This window comes from Musa acuminata, chromosome BXJ2-9 (assembly GCF_036884655.1).
Source record: "Musa acuminata AAA Group cultivar baxijiao chromosome BXJ2-9, Cavendish_Baxijiao_AAA, whole genome shotgun sequence".
Taxonomy (NCBI): domain Eukaryota; kingdom Viridiplantae; phylum Streptophyta; class Magnoliopsida; order Zingiberales; family Musaceae; genus Musa; species Musa acuminata.
In genome coordinates this window covers 30,001,923-30,019,764 of record NC_088346.1, presented here as the reverse complement: position 1 = coordinate 30,019,764, position 17,842 = coordinate 30,001,923, and the positions used below count along the sequence as shown (strand labels likewise).

The 17,842-nt window shown below is 37.8% G+C and overlaps 1 protein-coding gene across 2 annotated transcripts; it reads right to left on the bottom strand.

Moving 5' to 3' along the window:
- Nucleotides 1-247: 247 nt before the first annotated feature.
- Nucleotides 248-15,735, bottom strand: LOC135623345 (COP9 signalosome complex subunit 4-like). 2 transcript variants are annotated; one of them, XM_065126205.1, is made up of 15 exons: nt 15,470-15,735; nt 15,215-15,366; nt 12,814-12,917; nt 12,670-12,730; nt 12,484-12,576; nt 12,289-12,389; nt 10,916-11,024; nt 3,108-3,152; nt 2,875-2,943; nt 2,698-2,789; nt 2,573-2,615; nt 1,667-1,726; nt 1,292-1,351; nt 806-920; nt 248-473 (listed from the first exon to the last, which is right to left on the bottom strand). In XM_065126205.1, exons 1-14 carry the CDS (start codon nt 15,603-15,605, stop codon nt 846-848), a joined length of 1,200 nt encoding a protein of 399 aa, XP_064982277.1. In that variant the 5' UTR covers nt 15,606-15,735; the 3' UTR covers nt 248-473; nt 806-845. The 2 variants fall into 2 exon arrangements, with proteins under 2 accessions (XP_064982277.1, XP_064982276.1); XM_065126204.1 differs by lacking the exon at nt 248-473 and having other exon boundaries at nt 674-920.
- Nucleotides 15,736-17,842: the final 2,107 nt, after the last annotated feature.

Below are 17,842 nucleotides of genomic sequence, written 5' to 3'. Positions count from 1 at the left end.
TTTGCGATAACATTGATAATAAAAAAGAAATGAGCTAGCAGACATGAGTCGATGGCCAATGATAAAAAATATCACTCGTATTAAGGATAAAAATAATAATCAAATTCAAGCTCAGTTATCTAGATTTGACTTAAATAATCATATTTTTTAGATAAAAAATAATGATATAATTAAAAAATATTAAAAATTTATCGATTCGAAACAAAGATTCTAAAACCAACTCTTGCCGATTCACTCTGGTCAGATCTAAAGAGTTAAAACATCTAACTCAATAGTCAAAAGTCACTAATGTAGATTTCTTAATCACATTTTAATGGCCCACGAATCAGAGTACCGAAAGAGCGCTTCAACACTGGAGCGTCAGCGGGCTAACAAAGAATGGTTTGAACAGCTCGGATGCAGATCCAAAGAAAGACTAGTCTAACGAGTAACAAGAATCCATCAATCTTGGGCATTGGTGAACCCTCCTCGCCCTGGCATTGACACGCGTTTGTTACCCAGCCCATGGTTTTGACAGAAAATCAAAAACAGGAAAAACAATACTTGTTAGAACAAATGTAATCAGCATTTCATCACATTAAAAGATGATGTCAACTAGTGATCATTCCAAAAAAGACGAAGAAACCACGGAAAAACTACAGAATTCCTGGCAAGCACCATATGCTGAAGCCACTAGAACCAAAAATAACGGTGGAAACCATCTTAAAGAACAAAACTGCTATATATTTTCACTTGCAATGAGACATCTACTCATACAAGAAAGCTTCGAGTACAAGAGGTTCTCAACCAGAAGAATTAAAATTACCACCACTCATCTACTTATGGACTTCGCAATGAGACATTTTTCAGACCGGAACTGACATGCCCTTGCTTGTCATACTATCAAGTATGTCATTAAGCGCTTGACAGAGCCCTGCAATCTGTATGAAATGGAAAATAAGTGTAAGAATCATACAACACGTGTTAGTCTCATGAAACCAATCGTTGTCCAGAACGAATCATAAAATTAAGTTGACAGTGACCATTTAGCAGAAAATATCATAAGTCTAGTTTATACTGTTAAAGAATCATGCCTGCATATCTATATAGCTCAACCAAATTAGACAATGCTGATCAGGATGTGTTCTATGTTCAATTTGCATTTGAGAATCAAAAGCAGTTGTAAACAATGAAAATCGATCCCACTGGAACTAGCTTTGAATTCATTAGCAGCACGTGTGTACATGACACCACATCATCTGTATCAGAGAAGATGGTTACGCCAGAAAAAGCAAGTTCAACCAAGACTCACCTGTTGATCCCATTGTTGCAACTCCTCAGTGTCATCCTCAAAATGTATGACAGCTTCAACCTGCAAGAGAATACTGCAGAATTAAATATTCATGTAGCAATATCCACAAGAGCATTACCAAAATGAAATTTATAGTGTCAAACCCACATGAAAAGGTTACTTATTTTTCATTTGACTGAACAAAATGAATGTGTAGCTATATATCTAGTCTTTAGCTAAACAAAGTTTGGATCTTTGCCTAGCAAATTGTCTCAAGCACCCGACCTTCTATTGTTTTATTACGTCTCTTTTCTCGAAAGAGCAGTTGACCAGAAGTATGATTGAAAAAATTGTGGAGCAAATTGTTCTTGTTATCCTTATATAAGAGTATCTTACCTGGTCGATTGATCCCCTCATTCGGTCCTCATATATCATTCTTGCAGCAATCTTTTCAGCCTACAAAAGTATTGGCTGAAGTGTGTCAAAATAAGATATTCAACATTTTCCAAATGTGACAATATAGTCCAATGGAACAAGGTACTTGAACAATTTCCCAGAAGAACAGTTTACAAGTCAAAGATGATTCTAGTATACATAAATATGGTATAAATTGCTCTGGAATAATCATTAAAATAAAGAAACAAGAATTAGCATCAGATTCCAGAAATAAGCACAGATATTGGAGCATCAACAGAATCTGAATATGAGTTTTCAGATTAATCGGCAAAAAACAGATTTTGGTTGTGCATAACAAAAAATCATAGCCAGGTTTAATTTTGCTGACTTAAACATAACCAAATAAGAGAAATGATCAAAACCCAGATCATAGCTTCAGCACAGTTTATTATTCATTTTTATTTGTTGAGCAATGAGATCTCATCTCCATGTCCAGTGTAATCAATTTCTTGCCTCAACAGAAAACACTTTTTCACAACTAAATAAGTTGCTCAGGACTTGGTCAGATTTGGTGTAAGTACACAGGATACCTCTAATCTTTTGATAAATATAGAGGGCAAAAAACGTTAATCCAATTTATTCTTTTAGTCATCTGATCATCAGTGTGTTATGACAGGAAAGTAGCAGCAAGAAAGTGAGAACATCAAATGGCAAGTAAACAAAATATACTCGACATGATAAGGGGATAACCCATATTAGCAAGTACAAAGTTCACAATTGATCACATTATTATGGAATACAACTTTGACAACTTTAATATAAAACGATAAAAGTGATAAAATAACAAAAAATCTGCATCATAACATCTGGCGATCCTGATCCCGATTAAATCTACAGAAAACGTACCTTTTGAGGAGGAATACCCAACAGTGTTCCTAGTTCCTCAAAACTGTTTGATAGAAGGAAAAATCAGTTTAACGTAGATCATAGGTTAAATAAGGAACTACAGAAAAATGCTCTCTCTTCCCAACCTTATGTTTGTATATAATTTGCTGGCACTCAGAAGATTATGCTCAATCATCGCACGATCAAGCACCGTTGAATTGTCTGGTAAAAGTGCTTTCTGTTTAAAAACAAATATAACAGATGATAAGCATGATAGATGAGAGATAAGAAACAAAACTAATAGTTATGAAATATATGATTACCTGGTGTGGTTTCAGTTCCTCAGCAAATGCATCAATTTCTGGTTTCCTCAAGATTCTTTCAAGATTCACCTAAAATTAGCCATATTGATCCAAATTCTTCAGCAAATTCGAGGAAAAGAAAAGAACCTAACCAAACCAAGAGACTTGAAACAGGCAGTTACGATAAATAGAAGGAAAAGAAAATAAACTAACCAAACCCGAGAGACTTGAAAAAAGTGGGCATGGTAAAATACCTTCTGCAAAATCGGATAAATTTTCAGCTTTGAGCATCTCTCATCCTGAAAAAGGAGGGGAAATCAAGTTTCAATAAGGAAGCATGTTATTTGGTATGTCTCAGCTTTAAATTATGCAGGCTTATAAGATACAGGTCATCCCAGAAGCAACCATCACAAAAGAAGATATTGGTATAAGCAATTTGTAAAGCATTTAAAATTTACATCGGCTTTTATGTCTATTAGAATAAACTAAACAGAGCACATAAAAATGAGGTGATTTTTTTATCAGTTTTTTATCAGTATAATCCACATCCAAAAAGAGTCTTTCAGTGATATTAAAACTATATTTTCCTTCCATATAATATCTTCTTTTGTGCCCATTACATTTATCATAATAATAATAAGCAATTAGATTTTTCCTGTATCTTTTATTTTGGTTAATACAGCATGTTTAATCAAAATAAGATTTTTCATATATCAAACAAAGGTTGGGATTCAATATGTAAGACTTAAGTCATAATTACACAAAGACCATAAGGACAGATCAACCTGAATAAGTGGAAGGTGAAATCCTATCCTTGACAATAGTTCACCAACACAGCTACTCCAAGCCCAAGCATGAAGAATATGAATTTCATATCTTGAAAAATGAAACTTTTCTAGTATGCTTTCATAACAAGGACAAATACAATATATCTATAGAAACTTGGCAGTTTCAAGAGCTTTAAGAACAAGGAATTAGCCCAACAGGAAACATTTTTTCAGATGTCATTGAAGAAAGAAAGACTTCATAAAAAAATAAAAGGGCATATTCTAGAAATTCCACATCTTCTTAGTCTTGAATTAAGCTCCCAAAGCTATTCCCATCTCCTGTACATTCAAGTTAGACATCAAATATCTCCCATACCAATCATGACAGACCAGTATTTACCAATCCATACATATAATCTTCTAAGTAATTTTGCAACAACACTATTGGCAATTATACATTTTCCTATTTTATTCTCTCATCAACATTCTCACTCCCCCGTCTTCTCTCCTTGACCAGATCATGGTTTCCTCCAACTGGTATGCCTTTTCCTTTTCCTCCAGCCTCCATCTCCTCTTCCTCCTGTTTTGCTGCCTCCTCAGCTAGTCCTCTTCTCCTTCACCTCCTCCTCATCCCCTCTTCTCTCCCTCTTTCTCTCAGGTCCAGGTGGTACTAACTCATATCTGCTATCGATACATCGGCCTGTATTTGGTGATGACCAAACAACCGTAGAAATTAACAATGTATTTGAGTATGTACTTGGTCCAGTCCCCCTTTAGCAAATGCCCTTTTGCTCTAAAAGCATGATCAAATGATCTTACTAAAAACATACTATTCGTTTAGAATGATGGAGACGCGGGGTATCGATCCCCGTACCTCTCGCATGCTAAGCGAGCGTTCTACCATCTGAGCTACATCCCCGGATTACTAAAAAATTGAGACAGCCATTAACAATATTAGTCAGGTCAAACCAAAGGGTACTGTAGCGGCGACCAGATTTGGGTCGACGTACTGTAGCGGCGGCGACACTGTAGCGGCGACCAGATCTAGGGCGACGGTACTGTAGCGGCGGCGACACTGCAGCGGCGACCAGATCTGGGTCGACGTTACTGTAGCGGCGGCGACACTGCAGCGGCGACCAGATCTAGGGCGACACGACCAGATCTAGATCTAGGTCGACGTACTGTAGCGCCGACGACACTGCAGCGGCGACCAGATCTGGGTCGACGTTACTGTAGCGGCGACCAGATCTAGGTCGACGGTACTGTAGCGGCGACGATACTGCAGCGGCGACCAGATCTAGGGCGACGGTACTGTAGCGACGGCGACACTGCAGCGGCGACCAGATCCAGATCTAGGTCGACGTACTGTAGCGCCTACAACACTGCAGCGCGACCAGATCTGATTCGACGGTACTGTAGCGGCGACGACACTGCAGCGGCGACCAGATCTAGGGCGACGGTACTGTAGCGACGATCTGAAATTCTGCAGCGGTGACTTTTCCCTATGGTGACGATTCTGTAGCGATGACCAGAAGAGGGATCAAACATGGCATCGACGGCCCTTAGGGCTGGCGACGGTGGCGGGAGGGTTGAAACGATGGCAAGACTCCCTACCGTTATCCCTCAAGTTGCTCCTCCACCATATCCTCTCCAGAGAGAAACTCCTTCGATGAAGCAGCATCGAAGCAGGTCGCGCTCTAGATCGCGGCAGCCTGCTCTAATTTCCAATGAACCTCGGCCTTGGACTAGCCTATTCAAGACTCCGGTTGGAAGTCCAGATCTAAGCTTGGAATTCATTACGCCAGAAGTTCAGGCTGATAAGAAGATTGCTGTATACGAGACTGCTGATTCAGCAGAGCTTATTGAGACATGGTCAATGGCGATTGTTGGCTATGTGGTAGGTCTCAAAACATCTTATTTCCCATTATCCTCATTTATCAAAACTCGATGGGGAATATCGTCATTTGATCTTCATATGCTGGAGAACGGATTCTTCGTTTGCAAGCTATACTCTGAAGAAGATTTGCAACGAATCCTCGAAGGATTCTGGACTATCCGCGGTCATCCAATGATTTTACGACATTGGTCTCCTGATGTCCGTTTGGAGTTAGATAGCCTACAGTCTATTCCATTATGGGTATCCTTTCAAGGACTGCCTCTACATCTTTGGAGTCGACGTTTTATTGCAAAGTTATGCAGCACTCTCGGACAGCCACTCTACATCGACAAAGCAACAGCAGCTCAGACGAGATTAGCATTTGCACGAGCATGTGTGCTGGTTTCTTCCGATGAAGATCTTCCTAATGAAGTTTTCTATCGCGATCTTGATGGGAACACTCGGAAGGTACATGTCTCATATTCCTGGAAGCCACAACGATGTCAGCGTTGCTTATCTTTTGGTCATGCAAATGGAGCTTGTCAGCAAACCCCACAACCAACCACAAAGGTCTATCGACCACGTCAACCACCTCAGCAACAAAGTGATTCTTCTCTAATGGCAGTAGCACCGATGGTGGCGAAAACTATTGAGCATTCCGACTCGCAAGGAAAGCACCGCGGACAGAAGGACAATTCCAAAACTTTATCTCTTCCTATAATGTCAGAGCCTTCCACAACAGAGGTGTCCCATGGTACTAGTGGACAGGAGAAACATAAGTCAGGAACTTCATCTCTTCTAATATCATCGGATCCATCCACAATAGCTCAACGAACTCAGGCCCAAGCAAATCTCGCCAGCAACGATATTCTTCCTCAACAAACTCAGGCCACAACAAACATCGCCAACAAGGATATTCTGACTCAACAAAATCATGCCCCAACAAACCTCTCTAGCCACGCTGCTCCAACAAGTACTATCCAGGATATTGTGCTGCAACAATCTTATCGAGCTTCAACAAACCCTGCCAATCAAGACCACATGATTCAAGGTACTTTAAAGTTTAAAAATCTGCAAGCTGTAGATGAAGTGGATAAATATAGGAATAAAGCCATAAAAGGTAAGGATATTGTGCGGGAAAAAAATACAAAACCGAAGGATAAGAAAAAGGATGGTACAATCCATCCAAAGTCGTAGGATGAATACCTTACTACCTTTTCATTTGTTTATTACTAATGAAGATAACATGCTGGAATGTTCGCGGACTTAATAAGTCGGAGAAATGTCGGGAGCTCAACAGAATAATCAAGTCTGCCGCATGTGATATTGTTATTCTAGTGGAAACGAAAATTAAACAATCGCGCGTTCAAGCTCAAAAGAATTTAATATGGCCGGACGCAGAACTGTTTACCAATGACTCAAATGAAACTTTTGGTAGAATATGGGTCTTATGGAATCCTAACTCTATTAATGCTTGGTTTATTTCTGCTACTGATCAATTCATTCATCTTAAGGTAGAGGATAAAAAGAATGGCTGTCAATTCAATTTCACTGGTATATATGCTTCAAACAGTATGCAAGAAAGAAATACTCTTTGGTCTGACCTGACTAATATTGTAAATGGCTGTCTCAATGTACCTTGGATTGTTCTTGGAGACTTTAATACTGTTCGGTACACAAATGAAAAAGTGGGGGGTAGACAACTTTCAGAAAGTCAGCTTCAAAGTTTTAATGATTACATTGACACTGCAGCATTGTTTGATATGAAATCTGTGGGTAATTGGCTCTCCTGGAGTAATCAAGGTGCTGCTAACAGAAAAATAATGGCTCGACTTGATAGGTGTTTGATTAATCATGAATGGTTAACAGTTTACCCAGATTCACTTCTTGAGTATGGTGCTCCTTTGTTTTCTGACCATTCTTTAATGTATATACACGCAGAAAAAGCGACACCAAGAGGCAAGAAACCGTTTAGATTCTTTAACATGTGGAGTACTCATCCTCAATTTCTTGATGTTATCAGATCTGCTTGGAATGTTAATGTGCATGGATCTCCCCCTTACATCTTATGTCAAAAGCTCAAAGCCTGTAAAGCAGCACTAAAGGAGTGGAATACAAATACCTTTGGCAATATTACCACCAGAGTTCAATTTTGCAGAAAGGAACTAATGTCATTGCAACATGAGCTGCAACTTCAGCCAAATGATGAAAATATTATCTACAAAGAGACGGAAGCCAGAAATAACTTCATGCAAGCCTTAAAACAGGAGGAAAGTTTTGCAAAGCAGAAGTCTCGACAGCATTGGCTTACACTAGGGGATTCCAATACTAAATTTTTCTATGCTTCAATTGCTACTCGAAGGGCTGTTAACCGTATCAGCAAATGCAGAGACAAAGATGATAATCTTATTGAGAATTTAGATGAGGTTAAAGCACACACAGAGCAATTTTTTTATTCCTTACTCAATCAAGCTGGGAAACCTAATAACATTCATGTGGAGCCGACTAGAAAACTTGATTCGGAAGCTATTTCAATCCTCAATGCCCCAATTACAGATGACGAAATTGTATATGTTGTCTTTAAGTCACCAAAGCACAAAAGCCCAGGTCCAGATGGATTTCCAGCTGAATTTTACCAAACTGCTTGGTCTATTATTGGAAATGATGTGATCAAAGCTTGCCAACATTTTTTCTCTTCAGGTCATATTCTTAGAGAGATGAATTGCACTTTTATTTCTTTAATTCCGAAGAATGCAGGGGCTGATTCACTAGAGAACTATCGACCCATATCATTATGCAACTTTATATACAAGATCATCTCCAAAGTATTGGCAAATAGAATGCAAAAGGTATTACACAAGATCATTAGCCCAAATCAAGCTGCTTTCATCAAAGGGAGAAGTATACATCATAACATTTTGCTTGCTAATGACTTGGTCAAAGATTTGCATTCAAAAGCAAGAGGGACAAAAATCTGCATTAAAGCTGATCTAAGGAAAGCCTTTGATTCAGTTAATAGGAAATTTATCTATAAGATGCTCCTTGATATGAACTTCCCACAGCAATGGATTAATTGGATTCAATCTTGCCTAGAAACTCCAAAGTTTTCGATACTCTTTAATGGCTCACCAATTGGTTTTTTTGGGAGCACGAATGGCATCCGACAAGGTGATCCACTCTCTCCGTATCTCTTTACTATTGCGATGGAAGGACTTAGCTGTATGTTGGAACACGCAGTCTTAAATGACAGCATTAAGGTACCCAGTGCTGGTTCTGTTCATATATCACATATAACATTTGCAGATGACTTACTTATCTTTCTCCAAAATGAACCAACTTCAGTAAAGAACCTGGCTACTATTATGAATGACTTTGGTATGGTTTCTGGACTTCAGTTAAATCATGCGAAAAGTAAAGTATATATGAGCCCTTACGTTGAGGATAAGGTCTTTATTTCACAAACTTTGGGGGTTAGTGAAGGAAGCTTGCCAGTTCCTTATTTGGGTCTCCCGCTCATATCCACAGGCATTCACAAAACCCACTGTCAACCTATCTTGCAAAAAATAAAGAATAGAATTTCTTCTTGGAAAAATAGGTTTCTATCAAAAGCAGGACGACTCGAACTCATCCGTTCGGTATTGCACTCCTACTCTATATATTGGTGTAATACATTTCTTCTGCCTGCTGGACTTCTCCAAGATATTGAACGGTTATTAATGAACTTCTTCTGGAATGGCACAAATGATAAGGCAATGCATATGGTAAATTGGGATAGTATTTGCAAACCGAAAGATGAAGGGGGGCTAAATTTGAGAAATACTAGAGATTGGAATCAAGCATGTTTGGTACAGCAATTGTGGGATCTTTTGCAAAACAAATGTTCCTTATGGTCACATTGGGTTTCTGCTAAGTATCTCTCAAAGGAATCAATATGGGAAATTTCAACAAGAACATACCACTCTGCAGCTTGGAAAGGAATTTTAAAGGCAAGGAATTGGCTAATCAAACACATTTCGTATGCAATCTCTTCTGGAACTAGTACTAATATGTGGTACGATCCTTGGGTGAATGGGAAGAGTATATTTCAATTATATGGCGACAGAATACGAAAAGATCTTGGGGCTCCCAAAGATTGGAAGGTTTCCGAGTTCATCGCTAACGGTACTTGGTGTCTCCCTAATCCTATTTCTCCTGAAATGTTATCACTTTGGCCGACTATCATAGCTATTCGAATCAGGAACAACTCTTCAGATATACTTATTTGGCCTCATGACAATGGTAAATTTAGTGCCACATCCGCATGGAATCAAATTAGGCAAAGAAATAACAAGTGGGTCCCAAGCAGTTGGACATGGGATCGACCGGGATCACAAAGACACTCCTTATGTACATGGCAGGCCCTTCTCAATAAACTACCTACAATAGACAATATGAAAAGAAGAGGTATCTATCATGTTAACCGATGCTCCCTTTGTTTGCAACAAGAAGAAACTGTTGACCACCTCTATTTTGCTTGTGATTATACAAAATGGATATGGAAGGAGATTCTCCAGCGATTTGAACTCAATAGACTGCCGCAACCAAACTTGCACCAAGAACTAGGCGACCTTATGCAATGTTTCTCAAGAAAAGGGCCTCTTACACAACTGGCAAAGGTTATTTTCAGATGTGCTATTTGGTGGATGTGGAAGGAGAGATGTAATAGAATCTTTGAATGTCAACACACAAACAATGCTCAGCTCTTGAAAGAGATTATTAGAGACTCAAGATCCTGTATGGAGCATGAACTCAAAACCGAGCACTTCACCCGAAGAGAAAAAGATATTTTTATCAAATTTAATTTTGCTATTAGCTAAAGATCTTGGGAATGATGCCAAATAATGTACCCACAGATAGTTATAGTCTACAGCATGTGTAGTCATAACTATCGCATTAGCACTCTATGAGTTACTTGGCTTTGTCTATGACTTGTATAGATAAAGCTATTTGTAGAAACTTTACACATAATAATTTTACTTTTACTTACCAAAAAAAAAAAAATGATCTTACTAAAATCATCTATGGGGTAGGCTTCTAGGCAAAACCATGACAAAATAAATTGTAGTATGTCTCCTATCCTTATCACGAAGGCTCACCATTGTTTGAAACATTAAGAAGGTCATTATATTTAATCAATCTCATCTTACATTGAATACAGAAGACAGCAAAAAGTACAAAGTACCATACTTGGTCATGGAAGCTTTTATGAATTAGCCAAAAACAAACCAAAGTTGAGCTTAGATACATTAATCATGTCAATCATTTAGCAGAGCTGATTTTCATGTTTGAAAAATCATTCAGTCAGAAAAAAAAAAATTAGTCTACCAAATTACTCAGGAAAAGGAGGACATTTTCATGGTGAACTAATATTCACAGATACCTTGTACAAAGTAGCAAGAACACGAGACCGTTGAGGTCCTGCAGCAGCCAATATTGTGCATGTCACGGCAGCACTAAGAGCTTGCTCCAGTGCATCCTCATCAATCTCCCTGAGATTTGTTACTGTCAAATTCACATTGGACTGGAGAACCTGATATGAAGAAATGCATAAAAAAACGCAGAAGAAACATGACAAGAGCATCCAATTCTTGATTCTAATTTTTATTATACCTCGTGAACCCCTTAGACATATCTCACAGACCATATTCACACCAACACTACTCAGTTCTTCAAAAAAATGGCAACAAAGCACATGTGATTCCATATTTTAGAGTCTGGAAAATCAAATTTATGTAGCTCTACCATCATATGAGAAACGGCTACCTCCATGATTCAAACACAAGTATGCTGGGAGCAACAAGCATTCCACTAGGGGCCCCAATCAAATATTCAATATAGAAACACACACACACACACACACAAATATATATATATATATATATATATATATATATATATATATATATATATATATATATATCACATAAAAAGTCATAATAAAAGCTTAGGTAAGATTTACATATTCTAAAGATCAAGGTTTGACCTACCATATGAAACGGCACGAAGCAGACAATACACACCAGTCCACCAATTGACTGGTATGCAAACCACCCCATTTCGGGTGGTACACGAAGTATGTACTGATTGATACGGGTTGGAACCAATCAGAATTTTACTGATACTGACCCAAATCGTGTCTAGTTTGACCGTTGGTGCCTCTTTGGAGCTTTAAAATCCCCCCCTCACCCAACAACAACAACACACACCCCCCCCTCCCCTCTCCTCCCCTTCTTCTCTCTTGTTCTCTCTCTCACTCTCTCATTCTCACACTTATGTGATTAAAGTTCCTAACCGGCTGATTCAAGATGGAAGCAACTTCCTCTTGACCGATCCAAAAAGATAAATTCAACTTCTCCTCCTTATAACCTATTCATTTATGCCTTAGATACACATTATTCTTATCTAAATACAATTTATATACCAATAGATTAGGAAAAAAATCCCAAAAAAATGATTTTTTTCTAATTTCCAGCCTTTTCCGAAAACTGGTACATAGTCGATACATACCGGTCCACCTAGGGATCAATACCACTGGTTGGCATGGCACGACAGTCCTTGATAAAGATAATATAATGAGAAATATGGAAATCTCAATCTAAACAAGACAGCAATAACAACAAGAACCCAAATTAGAGAAATATATAAAATATTATATTCAAAGGAGTGCAGAGAAAAACTTGTACCACTATCTCGACAATAAGATAGATTCTTAGTCCCAAATTTAAACCTACAAACGATACAAACTAAACTTACTCATCTCCAATTTGACGTTTCTCAATCTGAGAAATATCATAATAACGAAGTGCAGCTTCGAGGAACTTACGCTTCAAATCCAATATCCTAGCATAACAAACCTTCCAAAAAGTATCAAAAGGCTTAGAAAGGTGTACAATATAACTGGCAATTGGTCAACATATAGCCTAACTGCCTCTGGGAAATTATCTTTACCTTGTATTGCAAATTTAGCACTTCTTGCTGACTATTGCTGACTAGGAAAGAAGCTTTATTGATAAAGGCCTCTGCATTAACAGCATCATCATCCTAAAAATTGCAGAAAAAAATTCACATAAAGCATAGGATGCAAAATGTGACAATATTCAGTTAAAATAATTATAAGAATTGGTACTAACAAACCTCAAGATAGAGGCGTGCAATTTGGACACACTTAGAGAGTTTATACATATCATCAAGAATCCTGATAAGGAAATTACAAATAGAAAGATGAGGCTTCATGAGTCGACTTGTCAGACAAATAGCACACTTTCAAAGATAGTTTACCTAACACCAGAGTCCAAATCAATCCCACTCAGCATTTGTGCTGCTTTTGACCATTGTTGCTCGGATTCATAGAGTTCAGCCAGTTTCTCTCTGATAATTAGCACCTAATAGTATTAAAAGGGGAGAAAAAACTTAGGGTTTCAGAGAGGCCATGGCAAATGTGCACACACATATAGACATCTCAAGATGCAATCTATTAAGGATTATCACAAGAAATACTATAGTACATACATATCAAGATGTCCATCTGGTGTAAAAATGTGCAAGGATATGATGCAAAAGTTAATTGACAATAGAGCACACATATTGAACAATTAGATTGCAAAAGAGATATTTGAAGCTAGTATGGAAACAATTTCATATTTTATGGGTTACAACATCGTGAAGAGAACAGAGGAGAATCTTCTAAACTATTCTTGATACAGACAAGCATAGGATGGAAAAATCTGGACAAAGATATGATCTAAATGGCTTTATGATTTGATTTAATTAGAAAAGATAAGTATAAAATTATAAGCCACATGCCAACAGAACATTCAAAGGGAAATTTTAATATTTATCGAGGTACAAGACAAACCTTAAAGCATAGTGCCCAAATAGAATGAACAATAACTCCAACATAGCTGGGAGATTAAAAATTATGCATGGAACCAAAGGAATTACTAAATAAAGCAATCACAAGGATCACACAGTCAATTACAACATCACATGAACTCTCATGTCCATATCCATAAGTGTTTGATGCATATTGTGCTTCCATATACCAAGGTATGCAATTTCGAATAATACCGCCCGATATGGGTGGTACATACCGGTCCGTCAGCTTACCGGTACACAGACCGCCCGTTACCGGGCGAAACGAAAAAATATAAAAAATTATATATATATATATATATATATATATATATATATATATATATATATATATATATATATATTTTATAATAGGCGACGCGACGTCGCTTTTTTTTGGCGATGTCGCCTTATATATAAATATATATAATCATATATATATATATAAATATATAAACGAGGCGACGTCGCGTCGCCTCGGCAACGTCGCCCCGCATGGGAGAAGGAAAAGGCGACGTCGCCTTTTATAAAAATATTTTATATATAAATATTATATATATATATATATATATATATATAAAAACGAGGCAACGTCGTGTCGCCTCGATGACGTCGCCCCGCGTGGGAGAAGGAAAAGGCAACGTCGCCTTTATAATATTATATATATATATATATATATATATATATATATACCGAACGGTATACCGCTCGGTATACAATTTTGTATCGTACCGAGCGAACGTCAAAACTCCGGTATGATACAAAATTGCATACCTTGAATTATACTATTCAATCATGAAACACTCTAACAATATAAGATGTTGGGTCTTTTTAATCATTATAAGGGTTATCATGACTGTAACTTCTAGGATTTCCCTCTCATACAATATCACTATTACAATATCATTTTTTCTCGATTTTACTTCTTGCATAATGCAGTGTCTCCGTACCTCCATCGACTCCTCACGAAATTGGATGCTTGTATACTCATTCATAAAATATTCTCATGTCTGATCATCTAACAGACTAACACCACTAAATATAACAAACAAAAGAACTTAAAAACTCCTAGAGAATCTATCACTTCAAAGGGAAAAATCTACACTTACCATACATCAGATTAAGCATGATATCACTGCTTCTCATCCTCTTTCCAAACGAATTTGAAGAAGTAACATAGCCAATATTAACATAGTAACAATTTAATTAATGAAGAGATCATACAACATTGATAGAGGCAACACTAGAAAAGATTATATAAAAAATGCTCCAAATCATTGAAATGTGTCACAAGGTGTCCAGTAATTTCATTGAAATGTTCCAAATCATGGAGACTATAGAAACCATAACCATCACCCTGTAACACAGGTACTGATCAAGCTCTTATCTGGGAAAAAGAGAAGTATAAAGGAGAAATCCAATACCTTGTTGACATTTTAGTTCATCATAGACCAAGGTTTTGTTTCCAATGCATTTGCTCTATACTCAATACTATAGTCCTGGGATTTGAACAGCACTATGCCGACAGATATGGTCAGAGAAGTATTCTAAAACAGATAGCGTATCTAAGCACTCAATTCCATTGCTCACTTGTGAGTGACAGTGTTTATGTCAAAGAACCAACTAAACTAACAACAATTACTTGTTCTGATACATATTAAGTAAAAATGAAGCTATTGAAACTAGATCGATAAGCAGCACTGCCCTAGAATCACTAGATAACTCCCAAGTCAACAATCATATATTCAGTATAAGAGAAGGGTCGGATTAAAACGAAGTCGATGTTCTAATTGCTACAGGATCATCCCTTTCCACTTAGAAGCCATACTTGTTCCTCGAAGGACACGACTCTGGGTTGGATCTGAGTTAAAGCATAGTGAGCGATCTCCTTCTGGACGTCCGCCTCCAGCCTTCCCAGATCCTGCGCGAAGGACTGAAGCAACTGCCTCGAGACCACCAGTGGAACCTCGTCCGACACCACTAAACACAACCAAAAACAGCCAAGAAACCGATCAAGAACTACAGACAAGGGCGGAAAGGAGAAGCCCTAATCTACGAAGGATTAGAGGGAGGGAGCGAGCACTGTGATCGATGAAACGCTTGGCAAGGGAGGTGTCGACGGGGGAGGATGAGAGAACGGAGGCGAGAATGAGCCTGTAGTGTTCGATCTTCTGCCGCTGGTCCGTGATGGCGGCCGCGGTGGCCAGGGCGCCCTCCATCGCTGATCGTCGCCGAACCTCTTCTCCGCCACCTGCCCTGCCCTCGCCCGAACCCTAGCTTTCGACCGTCTTCACGCTTCTATTGCCTTCAATTTCCTGTGGCTTCTTATTAGGTCCTACACGTTCCGTCCCCCGTCCTAGCAGCCGCTTCTCACTTTAATCTCCCTTTTTTGTCCCTTTTTGGGTATTTTAAAATTTAAGAAAAGACTAGCAATATTTTTGATAAATGCATGTAACAAAGAAACATCTTAAATTCATTCAAAAACACTTTAACGAAAAATATCTGTCCCTTTATTATTATTATTATTATTATTATTATTATTATTATAAATAAACAAAATATTAATTATATATATATATATATATATATATTATCTTCTAGGATTTTGATGGTGCCTGCCCCCATTTGCTCCACGGCTACCGGTGAAAGATTAGAGGCAGGATCTGATATTACAGTAGTCCCTTTTGCTTGGTAGAGAGGGTGGTCCTCGTGCTTCTAAACGAGGAGACATTTGAGGCTGTTGGGGCCTCTCGATAAAAGTCTTGTATAGTAAACATATATCTACTTCTAATATGGCTTAGAATCGATGAATGCCCCTATGACCTAGATGTAGGACAAGCGGACCTCCTGAGCTACCTTACAGGCCAACCTTTGTATTATGTCATCTGTCTTGAAGGATATGCAGACTAAGGATGAAAGGAAACGTTTATGTCATCGGTCTTACAAAAACAGTCATAGATAATTATGAGGATGGAATCTTTCCGAATGGGATAAGAGAATTCCTACTATTCTCTTTCTTTCTTTCAATTGAAAAAATAATTAAAAAATTAGAAAATAAAACAGTAAGTACAAAAATGAGTAATAAACCCAAAAAAACAAAAAAGATTGTGTCATAGCTCAACATTTTGTTCATTCGGGTTTGATTGTCTCATAGCTCTATAATTCAAATTAGGTTTATGGTTGGATGAACTGCATTGCTAATATTGACCCCAAAAAAGAAACGGTTGGTACAGTCCGAAAGGTATGCGGACAAAGGATGAAAGGAAACCGGGTGATTGATAGTAGATAAGATTTCTCTAACTATACGAAGAAATCTTATTGATAAGTTATGAAAAAAAAATTCTTCTAATATGTATAAATAGATATTTATATTTAATTAATTCATATGTAATTTATCATTAATTTTTAATTTATTATGGTATCAGAGCATCTATTGTTTTAGAAAAAGATTTGTCTTCCTTTCTCACTGTCCAACGACATCTCCTTGGTGACAATAAATAGCTGATCCTTTATTGAATCTCATATTTTGATGATGTAATGATTTAATAAGCATTTGAGTAACATGGGACTAATTTCAATTATGAAAAGGCAAATCGATTAAAGCAAGAGAATCATACGTTGGGCTGGAGAGCATCATGTTATAAGATTGGACGTTGGATCAGAGGATTGATCACATGTCAGAAGATAGACTTCATGTCATGAGTTCGAGCATTGGGCTAGAAGGATCAGATATTATGCCAAGAAGATCAGATATTACAAAAGGTCAATATGTCAATAGATCAGGCAATATGTTGAAGGAGAGGACGATGCGTCGAAGGTTCGAACGAAGCACTGGATGAACCAATGATATGTCGGACAATATAAGATTCATGTTTGTAATCAGTTGTATCTTGATAGTTTAGGTTTTAATTGAGTTAGTTTTAGGTGTAACTATGCCAACTTGATTAGGAGCCTATGCTAGTCATAGGTGCTCAGCAAGCCAATCACGTGAGTGATGGCACGTGTGACTTAATACAGAATCATTTTGCTTATTATATTTTGGCGTATATCACTTTATAACTATTGCATAAATGCATATATATATTGTGATGTCCTTGGATTTGTGCAATGTGAATCGGATCGTGATGAGATCACGATAATGAGATCGATTCACCTTTAAACACATATCCTAAATAATCCCGGTCATAGGTTACTCGAGAGGGACATCGTGATAACCGGATAGACTGGTGTGCTGTATACCCGTCCATATGATGGATGCAGCTGGTCTCATAGCTGCTCGTGTAGGGACACTATGGATACAGTACAGGTGCTTATTGGAGAATGAGTTCACTGATTGATCCGCTTACGGAATACTTGATGGTTGATGATGCCTTATTGTTAGACAGCGATTCCGTAGTCCTAGTGGTGTATCTGGTCCTTAGACTTGAGACACCAAGGATGTCCTGTATAAGTGCTC